Below are 13,635 nucleotides of genomic sequence, written 5' to 3'. Positions count from 1 at the left end.
TATCCTTAGGTTGATTACTATCCCTCTAGAAAAAATCATCTTCCTATGGAGAAATACAAGTAGCAACCATGTTGTAAAAAAAACATATAGCATTGGAGACAGTACAAATGCTCCAAATGATAGCAACTGATGCTCTAAATTTTAGTAAAAAACTAATATGTAGTGACAACTATGTTGATATGCACAAATACTGGTCCTTTTCTATCTGAGTTCGCCAACTTTTCACGTTGGTTGAAAATTCTTTGAATATACATTATTTGTTTGCTTATTATCTCTTTAAGCTGATTGTACAATCTTTTGGTTTGCATATACTTATATACAAATGTAAAGAAATAGCACCAAAAATGACCAAAAGAAAATATCGAGCTAATCAGGTGCAAGATGACAATAGTAATAGTACAGAAAAAAGACAACCAAACAAAAAACCACAAATCAAATGTACAAAGAAAACGAAGGTCTATACAAGTAGTAGATAATGTTATTTTAAATAATAAGTACAATATCAGTATATTGAAATAAAATAGACTAAAACATCAGAAAATATCAATTGAAAAGAAACACGAGTAATTAGATCCTCACGATATCGGCAACCTTCAAATATCTTTGAAACAACAGTGCTTAGACTTAGAAAAAAAAACTTGCATATCTATCCTTATCTTGTAGAATGATACATTTCCCATCTGAGTACATTCAATACCTGAAAGAAACATACATCACAAGATCATACTTCGGTACACTAGACTATATATGTAAATATTGTGATGCTATATTTTGGTTTGAAGAACGTAATAAATGGGAGAGCAAACGAGGTAATAAAGATATACTATATTCTAATTGCTGCAAATATGGTAAGATACGTATACCTCCGTTCCAAGAACCACCGGAATTCCTAGCTAAATTACTGGACTATAATGGAGATAGTCGTTCCAAATATTTTCTACGAAAGATACGACAATACAACAACATATTTGCTTTTACATCCATGGGAGGTAATATCGATAAATCAATAAATAAAGGTAAAGGCCCTTATGTTTTCTGTGTAAATGGTCAAATACATAACCGTATAGGTTCACTATTACCCAAACTAGCACAATTCCAAAATTTGTTGAACTGTATAACTTTGACACTCAAAATGAAATTGAAAATAGAATACGAGCATTAAACAAAGAAGACCCAAAGAAACCAATATTGATTTTACCATAGCTGAAGGTCTAAGAGAATGCTTGATCAATACAACCCATTAGTAAAACCATTTCGACATACATGTGACCTATTTGAACAACATAAGGGCATTGATATCAGTATTTGAATAGTTGGTGGTAACAAAGGTGATCCTATACAATATGAAATGCCAAACAAAGAAGAATTAGCAATTTTAATTATTGGTGACATCTCATCAGAGAACTACAAGAGAGATATTGTCGTTACCGCTCATAACAAATAGCTACAACGAATATCAATATTTCATCATGCATACATGGCATTGCAATACTCTTTATTATTTCCATATGGAGAAAGAGGATATCAACTTGGCATACATTACCATGAAAAAAAATAAAAACAATACAGATACAATAAAAGAACAAAGGTAACAAACAGTTCATGATTTTTTTTCAAATACCATATGCACTATAGGAAGAATTAGCCAAATCCTTATTTGTGCTATGGCCGACTATCAAAACAGGCAATCGTAGATGCACGTGCAATGTGAAATGAAGAGTTGAATATATTCAAGGATTTTTTATGCAATAGAAAAAGGATTAACTGAATGAAATCAAATAGAAAAAAGAGTACTCCTTCCTTCTAGCCACACTAGATGTAGACACTACATGCTTCAAAATTATCATGATGGAATAGTGATATACCATGTCTACGGACCACTTGATCTTTTCATAACATTCACTTATAATCCAAAATAGCCTAAAATAACACTAACAGTCTTAGAAGGTCAATAACCTAACGATAGAGCCGATATTATAGTGCGTGTATTTCATATGAAACTACAAGAATTATTGAATGATATAAGATTAGGAGTAATCTTTGGTCCTATGCAAGCAATACTACATAGAGTTTCAAAAACGAGGACTACCTCATGTGCATATTTTAGTTTGGTTAGATAAAGAAGGAATTGAAATAACCACATAGATTATCGATACCTAGATATCTAGTGAGATACCTGATCCTACCATAGATCCTTTAGGATATATACTTAGACTATTTCCAACCATATTCCCTTCATTTCGTTCTCTTTCCCGTTCCATTTCCTTTATTTTCTCTCATATACAACAGCTTCCCTTCGATGGGAATCATGAATAGAAAGGAGAGATAATCCCGTCCTGAAGGGAATGAGCCTGGGAATCCCTTCGTGACGGGAACCACGAAGAAAAATCATTGAAGCGTTGAAGGGAACGAAAATCCTTTCACAATAAGATTTTCGCTCATAACGGGAATCCATTAGGTATAGTCTTATATCTGAACATATGATGCATGAAAAAAAAATTAAAATACCCATGTATGAAAAAAGTGCTCAAAGTTTTATCAAAAGAATTCTAAGATAAAACAACCTTTACAGATAATAACTTCATACAGTGTCATAGACGGGACACATATATTTTCATACCTAGGGATGCAGCAGCCCTGCGCATCAGTGTATTGGAGGGTGGTGCCGACAGACACCATGGTCAAGGAAAGGGAGAATCAGCATGACTCAGTTCTCAAGGTGACTTGCAGACCCCGCCCAGCCGGATCTTCTGACTCTGCCTACAGCTTTGTAAATTGTAATGCTACCACTAATCACTGGATTCTGAATGCCAAAGTTCAGAACTACTCGTAATCACTGCCAAGGAATGATTTCCCCATTCCTTCGTAAGTTTCGTATGAATTCAGCCTCAAGTTGCAGAACCTTCGGAAAAAAGAAAGCATAACAACAGTTTTCAACTACTCTACTCAAGCACTGATATGCACATTGCTGCAAACTGAAAAATGAGGAGAAATGTGATATGGTACGTACGTTTGTCGTATCAAACTGTTCTCATCAAGGCCATTCTTTAGCTCGTACTGGATGGAGTATGTTGCTACATTTCGGCGAGATGCATGTTGCCCTCCGGACTCGGGAGGTTACCCAGCTAGGGTACAAAGGGGATACTGCGACTGCATGTTGCTGAAACCATCTCAAAAGATGCTCTCCATAAATCTCTCGTGCTTAGCGAGCGAAAGCATTCTTAAAGCAATCTCGAGGCCTTTTTAGGCGACAGCCTTTTCAACGTTGCTAGTATAATCTCCTTGGGCGAAGCAATAGTTCATTGTTCTCTCTGATGCTGCCTGCGCTGCAACAGGTAGGAATAAACAATGTGTACTTGTATTCATCTGTCTCTATAATCAATCCGTTGATTAGCTGAATGTTTTGGCCATCACACGTGCAAACCCTTGTGGTTGTCAAGCTAGAGTTCACTAAACTACTCCAGTAGTTACTGGGTCCACTGATCACAGCGACAAAACTGTTTTGAAATGAAATTTGGAAATCTCTGCAAATTTGAGTGACTCCTGACTCGGCATGCAGTGTGGAAATTACGAGGGAATATCATCGAGTTGATTAATCTCTGCTTGAGGAAATTTGGAAATCTCTGCAAGTTTCAGAAGAGCTCCAAGGCCATGAAAAAGTTTGCGAGTGTTCCCATGCAGTGGGTGTATGCATCGTCCCAGGCTAAGCGACAGCCCTTTTCCTCGTGAATCTGAACTGTGCTCTCTTTCTCTTCTTTGACTCGAGGAGATCGATCGGAAGAAGGAAGCATCGGTCGATTCATATCCGTCGCTACGTGGGACGCATGCATGCGTGCGTGCATGATTTACGATCGATTTGGGACGCTGAGATCCGTGCTTACGTACCAAAAGAAAAAACTGATCGATCCGTTACCATGTAAAACAGAGAAGGGAACTTAGGCCGACCGATGTGCTTTAGGAAAATTTTCACTAGTTCCTAAATACACATGACTTATTATAATCGTTTATTTATATTTAGATTTGTGTCGAAAAATCAGGTAACAAATTTTTAAAGCGTGAGTAAGAAGAATTAATAAGTGAATAAATATCAGATAATATAGATGGATGATTGAGATAAGTCATATATCCATAAGTATATGTGGATTCGTATTTCCCTATTTAGCAATTCTGTTTCCGATCTCTTCATCCATCCTTTCGCCCGTGCTGCTTTGGCATTGCTCCTTTGATTTATTCCCTTGCTACCTTTGGCTTTTAATCATAGTAGGAGTACAATCTTAGAGCCTCCTAACAGGTTGCAATGGGCAATAGAGGTGCTTGGAATGGGGAAAGAACTGTGCTCTAGTGTAAAGACTGGAAAATAGAGGTAGTTGGGCCGTGACTAATCCCTGATGGCTTTCATCGGAGTACACCGGACTCGGACTGGCAGCTGTGCTGGCAGTACCACATATATAAGAACGTCAATGGGCATATTTTATCGACGTGTTTGGGTAAAAAACCCTACTGGATATGAGTTTGAGTTTCAATTTTTACTATAAGTATAAATATGGGTTTAAAGTTGAACCCAACAGGTATGAAAGACGGGTATAAAAAGATTTGTTTGAAATTGATGTATTTGTGCCTGCTTTTCGTCCGTGTACCCGCTCTACACAAGGCAATTGGAGTCTAGATGCACAACATTAATGTACTATCTTATCTTATATTTACTAATTGGAGGTTTCTTTTGATGCATCCATGTTAATCCTAAGAAAATCTTAGAAATTCTTATAAAAAAGCAAAACATCCTATCGTCGAATTAATTGATTGACTAACTGTAACAATAGATCTATAACCGGACGAAACAACATAGAAGATTAAAAAATAAATCATAGAGTCCAACCTCAAGACTACTTCTTGCCTTGTCTTTCCTTCCTTTTTTTGTTGTAGATACCATTTGTCCAACAAGTTTACGTTAGCAAACTCCAACTTAGTTACGTTAGCAATCAACACATTTTTCCAAATTAATTATAATCAAATATTACAAAATTAAAACAACAGAACGCAAATATATTACAGATTATGACACAAAAATAATATCAAAGAGTTTATAATGTATTTAAAAAAATAATATGAGATACCGTGACGACATTAATAATAATAATAATTTCAAAAAATCAAGAAACAAATAAAAATCAATTTGCATAACACATAAAATGAAAATTATAAATTAGATCAATTCACAAATAATAAACATGATTCCAATATTATGGACAAAAATTATATTTATATTTTACATTCTTAATATTTAAATATAAATAGTTGATGTATCTTAGCATACAACCATTATTAACATAAATATCTACAATTTAATTATAAGTTAAATTTCTAGCATGTGCAGTCGCACAAGTTGATGCGCTAGTTAAAAGATAATTGTAAACAATGTGGCGGAGTGACTATTTTCGTTATCATTACTTTAGTCCCGGTGAGATGCTGCATCTCACATAACTATGATCAAAGCAAATTGAATTAAGTCACAAACTCACCCTTAATTAGGATGTGGAGTGATCTCAAATCATATATTCACAGGGCAGATTTATAGCGGTCCTGAAAGTGTTTTTTTTAATTACTCACCGAAAACTGGTCTCGAAAGTGCTATTGCTTAGATTGCAAGGGCAAATTCTTTATATTTGAACTTTTTTAGCTTCTGTTGTTCTATTTGGCATGGCCCTAAGTACCTAACCAGAGGCAAAACCAAGCTGGCAGCAATTTCAAGAGAAACATTTGTGATTATGGCAAGATAATTTGCAAAATGGAAAACATTAGATGTGGGTGTATTAGCCTATCAGGACCACTGATGGTAGAAAATAGAAAAAGGTTGGTGATGTTGTCATAGTGCTGAGTTGAAATTTTTTATTGGTTGGTATACGGACGTGCCTATGGATATATGATGTCAGCGAGTGATAGGTGTTTGTTTCAGTTTTTATCTATGGTGAGATGTGGACGCGGATTTAAATTAGCTTAGGGATATATACAGTGGATAATGTACCGTTGCCATCCCTGCACATACGGAATGCAGCATGCGCATCGGCATTCGTGCGCGTTCAGTACAGCATCGTCTTGGTGAATCACAATTCACAACTCGTACCATGTACGTGAGTCCATTGCGACTTGTCATGGGTGTACGTTCCTCGGGTGCACGATCCGGACGCCGAGCATTGATCGGTCGATCGCCGGCTGGCTGGCTGGCTGCCAACGATGTGCAGTCACCGGGGGCCCTGTGCCGGGGCTAACAAACCTCGCTGCCTCTCACCCGCACGGCCGCACGACACGACGCCGCAAGCACGTACGCGTCCATGACGTTACATCACCGGATCAGCCGCAGCGCTTGGCCCCGTGCCCGCGAGCCGCCGGCGTACGACCACGGTGCGGCGCGGCAGCACGCATCAGCAACCTACACGCCCCTCGATGCGACCAGACCAGCGCTGGCGCGGGGTACGTATTCCGGTGGCATGCCAACAACGCATCCACTACCGCTGCGCCCTCGTGATCCGCGCCGCCCTGCCGCTGGCCGGCGCGTCGATGCGTCATGCGTGCCCGCGCGCGCCCGCCTGGGAGACTGTTCCACGGTCACATGCCCGCCCCGGCTTTTGACCGTCCCGTCATCCCGCCTGCTGTCCGACGCGACGCAGGAGTAGCATTCGTGGCCGCGGCGGTGATGGGGGCGACGCCGGGGATGGGTGGCAATGGCGTCAAGGGCCGTACGAGGCATGCCTTGGTTCAGAGACGCGCCTGCCCTGCACAGCTTGAGCTCTGCCACGCCTGGAGCGGCGCCAGCTCTTCCGCTCGATCCCCGGTCTTGTTTTTGTGATGTAAAAGGCAGGGACAGTCGCTCGCCAGGGTCTGGTTCGCTCGATCGTTATCGTTGCCAGTTCCAAGGACTGAAGGACCCCGGTATCGTCCTGTGCTTTCTTGCTCATCTCATTGCTGCCTAGCCTGCCTCTCTTGATTCTCCCTACGGATTCCTTTCCTACCACGACGTCCTAGCACTAGATTTGGAGAGAGAGAGAGAGAAGAGAGAGGTGAGCGCGTGCTCCGGGATAAGTGCGATAGGTGGCAGATCGATTGCAGCAGCTGCTAGCGGTCTGCTTCGACCAGTCCATCCGTCGAGCCTGACCACTGGTCGCATCACCGCATCCACCGCGATTCGGTTCCGCCGCGCACTCATTGGGCACTTCCCCTGTGCCGTTTGCTTCTTTCACCTAGCTAAGCTAGTGCATCCAAACCGAGGCACGAGTATTGAAAGCAAACAAGGCTCTCCGTTTCCCGGCATTGGCATTGGCATTGGCATTGGCACTGGCCCAAATAATCTCTCAGGCAAATGAAATCAACCTTTGCACAGTGAATCTGATACTATAAATCCTTAGCCCTGCCCCGGCTCGCTTAGCTGTGCCCGTAGCATAGCAGTTCAGATGGACAGATCCTCCTCGACGCCTCGCTTTTAATACACGTACTGTGGCCTCGCTGCGCACACCATGCTTCACCGTTGCAGCAGCGGAAGGCAGCAGAGCATCGCCGCTGCCCCAACCATGGCGTCCACCTTATCCCTGTTCTTCCCGCTGCCCAAGGGCCAGTGGCCTGAGGCCGCCTGCGACGACAACAGCTCCATCACCACCTCCCCCTCCTCCCCCTCCTCCTCGTCCACGGGCTCGGTCGACTGCACACTCTCGCTCGGGACGCCGTCATCGCGCCGCGCCGCTGAGCCGGCGAAGCTGACCAAGCACGGCGCGCCGCAGGCGTATCCGTCCGTGCCGTGGGGCGTCGCTGCAGACGCTGCTGATCATTCCTCCTACTGCCAGGGCAGCAAGCCCGCCACCGGTGCGGCCAAGGCCGCCGGGCACGACCCGCTGTTCATGGACCGCCGCTGCGCCAACTGCGGCACCACGTCGACGCCGCTCTGGAGGAACGGCCCTCGCGGGCCCAAGGTATGAATCCGCACTACCAGTCAGTTGTTCCTTGCTTGATCGTGTTCTTGCATTGAAGCTTTGCTATAATGTTTTAGATATTCCCGCTTAAACACTAGTAGCTGTCATAGATTTTGATTAGCACGTTGCCTGCCAAAGGTAAGGGAGAACAGGTCAGTGTCAACGTGACATACTCAATCGCATCGCAACGTCACTTGTCACGTGAGAACGACATGCTATAGCGTCGTGTCTATCGCTGACATTTTTTTACGTCAACTAGTTCAGTCTTCCATATTGACCAAATATACCAGTAGTACACTCTGGTCGTCTCATGCGTGGCTCTGCCCGTGTGCGTCCGTGCTTGCAGTCCCTGTGCAACGCCTGCGGCATCAGGTTCAAGAAGGAGGAGCGGCGCGCGGCGGCGACGGCAGCGATGGAGAGCGGCGCCACCGCCGGGTGCGGCTACAGCGCGCAGCGGGCGCGGTACGGGCTGTCAGCCGCGAAGGCTTCGCACGGCGCCGTGTCGTACGTCGAGGGGGCGTTCCCGTGCGGCAACGGCGACGCGGACGGCGATGCGTTCCATGCATGGCGGCTGAACGTCGTTGCGCCGGCACCGGCGCCGGCGTTCGCGGTTTGGCCGGAGCGGACGAGCTTGTTCCACTTCCACTAGCTTGGTGGTAGGGGCTGCTTCGGTGGTGCAACGTTTTTTTGGGGGATTTTGTTGTACGGTTGCACGCGTCCAAACTAGGCTTGTGTAGCACAGTGGTATGTATTTTGAAACATCACAAAACTTAGCTGATCGAATTAACATGCCGTACTCCATGATTCCACTAATCTCTGGTATCAAGTGGAGATTCAAATTTCAAGTTGCGATTTGGTGCGATGCGAAAAGCCGTTGATTTGGCCCTTGGCCCCCTTCTAGAGGCTGTTTGGTTTTGATTTAGGTTGTTGTGGCAATGGTGCATGCCCTTATTGAACGGCTGAAAATCTTTGCTGTTCAAAGAATTGTTTAAACGGTGTTACAGAGTTGTTTATTTTTTTCTAATACTGATTCGATGTAATTATATCGAATTTTTTTATTTAGTTAATGTATAATTGTGTGACTAATTTTAACGGGCTAAAATTTTAGTTTGATCTCAAACAAAACACTACTTGACATAACCTTTGTTTTTACATGGCTTATTTGGCTTGGCTTCTTAAGGCCAGAATCAAACAGGCCCCTAGATTGGATTCAATGCCGGCCGTATCACTTGAGCTAAACTTCCATGTAGCTGCAAAACTCGTGCAAATTTGGTTTCCACTGAAAATAAATAACTTGCGCAAATTTGCTTAGCGAGTACTTGCAAGGTTGTGAACGAGCCGCCTGAATCACACCAAGTCAGTAACAACAGAAACGAGCTCTAGCTGGTAGTAACAAGTACCGTAGATCAATTGGGGTGATCCAATATGCACATCTTCTTGCATGCCAGGCACGTTTCAATTTCAGAAAAATGAATAATGATACCACACCGATCTCAATAACATTGATCGCTCCCTTCCATTCAAGTTCTTCGTGCATTTCAGCCATCGATTCAGTAGATAGTAGTTCAGATTTAAGAATTCAGTCTTGAGACAGTGAGCTAGATCGTGACTTGAGACATAATTCAGATTTGAGACAGTAAGCTCGAGTCTCCAATTGACTGGCATGCATCTGTCTATCCATGATCCATGCTCCTCTTCATTAAATTCAACTTCTATGTTCATTTTAGCCCTCTAGTATTTGCATTTCATTAATACTAGTTCAGTGTTCAGACTGTGAGCTATAGTGCTTAGTTTAATCAAATTCATACTGACTTTACTGTGTTGTTTTACAGAGTCTGTCTCCCAATACTAATGCATAGTATTGAAAGTTATCGGAGAGATGCATTGATTCTAGTAGGCTACTCCTCATGCATAGTATTATATTGTGGACTTATAAGATTGTTGATTTTTTTATTGTCTTTCAGATATGAATTCATCTTCGTCAGATCTATGAGCCATCTACTGATACTCTCTATCTATCTATTATTCGTCAGAAACAATCTCTTCAACAAGGTGATGCCACAATTGATATGTTCTATGCTCATATCTGAGCCGTGTGGTGTCAGTTGGACTCTATATACCGGCACAGAGCCTCTAGCGAATATAAGTTGCTATTCCTAATAGTTGTATATAACTTATTCCATGGTTTGCATTCAACCTAATTGGGAAACAACATGCTTTTAGAAATGACAAGGTGCTAAGGAACAAGACATGATGTATCAGCTATCTTTTGGTATCAAATTAATTGCCTTAATGGTCGCTTCAGTGAGGTGGTAAGATGAGGTAAACCTATCAGTACACTACTAAAATAGAAGACAACCTTATCAGCAATGCAAAATTCCATCTCCAAAAAAATTCCTATACTCCCCAATTTTCCCAAGAAAAGGTTGTACGTATTTGCCAAAAAGGAGATTGCAGAATTGTATGTAACTTTATTGCAAGTGAACAAAATTTGGGAAGATAATTTGGTTTATGGGAGCCTACAATAGTAGACCAATAAATCGTTAACTGATGTGCCTGATACAGGCTTGAGTAAAGTTGACTGGTATATAGTTATATACCACTGGGAACAAATAAATCTATTGCAGCCTAAAGAAACATGGTGATGACGTGGATATTGCTGTTTGTTTGTGCTTCATTCGCTGGCTATATGCCGCACAAATGGATGAGAGGTATAACAACGTATGCTTTTCAAGCAACCGATCAGGGGAAAGGTATGAAATGGTTGGAGAGAAAAGTGGGACATACCTTATGCATGACTTGGAAGACTCTTGCCTTCCAAAGAGAGTGAACTGTTCGGTTTGATCATAAGGGCAATGCAAACTTTGCAGTGGTCCAAAGAAATCTTCGTAGGTGAAATATCAAATTATCAACTACAGTGATGTGGTCATATACTGGGGACCAACTGTGATGCAACATTCAACCAATACTACATAATTGTAATGGCAAACCCTATAAGTAGAGTCGGTATCTAGTATTTTCATTTTCAGTTGATTGAAATATAGGAACCGTGCGAAAGAAAATAGGAGATGAACAAAATGACAACGATGGCCCAGCTACAAGCCTACAACAATATGCGATTTTTTTTTTAAAAAAAAACCTAGGATTAGGACAAAACAAACGAAAGTCAAACACACGCCACGTTCTAAACTAACCCTTACTATCCAACCAAATCTTTGTACTTGGTACTTCCCACCCGAAATTAAAACTTGTAAACTACGAAATTTAACAGAATCACTGAACCTCTTTTGCTGGGAAAGGGAATCGTACTAAAATTTAGCCTATTCATATCACATCTGAATAGTAAGAGACCTGCATTGCAGGCAGGAAGGAGCAGTTCAGATTTCCAATCAATCAAAAAAAAATCCAGAAGTAGGGACTGCAACCAAGTCCCGCCGACGTTCCAGCATGAAATGAGAGAGAATTGCATCCAACAATCCACCATTTGTTAAAGCCTCAATTTCTCAAGAGACCAACCTTGCCTCTCGAGGGTGAGGCGGACGTTGTAGCCGTGCCGGAGGAGCCAGTCGACGCTTGAAGTGTGATCTTTGTTGTAGGATATAATTTTTTATTTAGCTAATGGATATTGTTCTTGTATGGTAATTTGCTACATGACATCGTATTTATTATAATAGTATTGTTGGCTGAGATGAGAGAGAATTGTTGTGAAATTGACACTCGGTGTTTCTTAACTAAGTTCGAGTTAGATCCATGTCTGACCAAGTCGGATAGCAAGCAGGCTGAACTGACTTTATTATCTTGGTCTTGAATCCCTAACCCCCAAATCAGACTCACAGCTGCTCTCTCCTCGCCATTGTAACCAAAAAAGACGTCTTCTTCCCCCGCAACTATCAGGATGTCTCAGTGAGAACGTGCAAGGAGGATGGTCCCGCTCGGTCCTCGTCGATTGCAGAGTATGGACTTGCCTTCCAAGCTGTTGAGCCTCAAATAGGTGCCTATCGGGTCTGCAAATCCCTCCTCCTCATCTTCCTCCTTCTTTAGATTCGGAAGTGTAATATGTAGAATCTATTTTTTTTTACCTTTCTTTTCTATGATATAATGCATATTTATTAGGATGAATTCGAACTTTGCATGCAAAGTTGCTCTTAGAATCGTAATTTATGTAGAGTATATGAGTGATGGTCAACAGGATTATCATGTGACAAGCAACATTAATTAGGTTTTAGACAAAGATATGGTTTGCTTTATAGATCTGATGAATGAACTTGATAAGGAGGTCAAACATGGTGGCAATCAAGACCTAGCTGTTACATTCTTGGGCAAACGAAATAATATGTATGTCGAGATAAAATCTGGCAATATCTTACTTGATGCATTTGAGCGGTACTAAGAAATTATGAAGCTCCTATTATATATTCTTGTGAGTGAAGGTTCAGTTACACAAGCCTCTACCATTGTTAGCTCTTGTATGGATGAAACCAACATTGTGGATGTCGGTAGCAATGAGGAAATTACAAGCTCATAGCTAACATTGGTGTTACCCACACAACAGAGCCAAGCTGATCAGGCACAACCTTTGTCTACTCATCACCATCTTCCACTCTCGTCGTCGCTGGTCGAGGTGGGGAGGTATGGGAGAGGGGATGACAATGATGTGGCTAGAAAGTATTAGGTGGAATCGAACTGTGAACGATCCGACTGATTGAGCCAGCAAATAAGGACATTCTCGTCTTTTCATAAGGATTCTATCTCCTCTCAGGCCCAATAATACTATTATAATAGGTGTAGTATCTTGCAGCAAATTAACACAGAGGAATGATATCCACCAGCTAAATAAAAAAAATCATGTCTTACAGCAAAGACCATACTTCAAGTGTGTCATGTAGCAAAATTTCCTATTTTATAATGGTGTGGCCTGCAAAGGTTGTGGTTGCCACTTCCTTGGCACACATCGGCTTTTTTGAACCGAAACGCGATAATTGGGGTGTGTTTGGTTGTAACAACGGGTTTCATAGATTCGTATAGTATAAGCAGGTCGTAGGTAGGATGATTTAATGTAGTTATATTTGTTGATTGAAGAAAAATATTTTATTAGTTATATTTATTTGGATGGATCTAGCTAAGTTTATATTTAGTTGATTGAATTTGATATCGTATAAACAGATACAAGAGTCTAAGATTATAATTAATTATTTGTGTAAAGATAATTTTATAATATTGACAAATTAGTCTATCTACATGAAACAGATACATAACCTGTACTGTATCTGTGGAATCAGCCTATAAAATGAAACTCGATCGTTCCTGAGCCATAATAAGGCTATATATTTGCTTCAGGCCAACACAGTGAATACGGACCAAACATTTTTTTTTCGAGATTCAGGGCCAGGATGATTGCTGCGTCCGCTCGGCTCCATTCGCACGGGTACGTGTTCGGCTCGACTCGACCGGCCGGCCGGCTTCCACCCATTTCTGCATGCGCAGCGGCGGCCCCCGTATTCTGAATTTTCTGTGGGAACTGCTGGGACCCGCTTTATCGGAAAGGTTTTGTGGACTAGATTACCGACCAGATCAAGCCGTGGAATTAGGGGAAACAGATTTGTCTGACGGAAGTATTCCAACGTTATTATTATTATTATTTTTGCAGATCAGGTGCCCCTTTCTTATCAGAGGTTGA

At 41.8% G+C, this 13,635-nt stretch overlaps 1 protein-coding gene across 1 annotated transcript; it reads left to right on the top strand.

Annotated features, from left to right (window-relative positions):
• Positions 1–7,438: 7,438 nt before the first annotated feature.
• Positions 7,439–8,607, top strand: LOC133927924 (GATA transcription factor 15-like). Its single transcript, XM_062374252.1, has 2 exons — positions 7,439–7,958; positions 8,305–8,607. The coding sequence occupies exons 1-2, from the start codon at positions 7,509–7,511 to the stop codon at positions 8,605–8,607; spliced, it is 753 nt and encodes a 250-aa protein (XP_062230236.1). The 5' UTR covers positions 7,439–7,508.
• Positions 8,608–13,635: the final 5,028 nt, after the last annotated feature.

Source organism: Phragmites australis, chromosome 9 (genome assembly GCF_958298935.1).
Source record: "Phragmites australis chromosome 9, lpPhrAust1.1, whole genome shotgun sequence".
Lineage (NCBI taxonomy): Eukaryota > Viridiplantae > Streptophyta > Magnoliopsida > Poales > Poaceae > Phragmites > Phragmites australis.
This window is presented reverse-complemented; position numbering and strand designations above follow the sequence as displayed.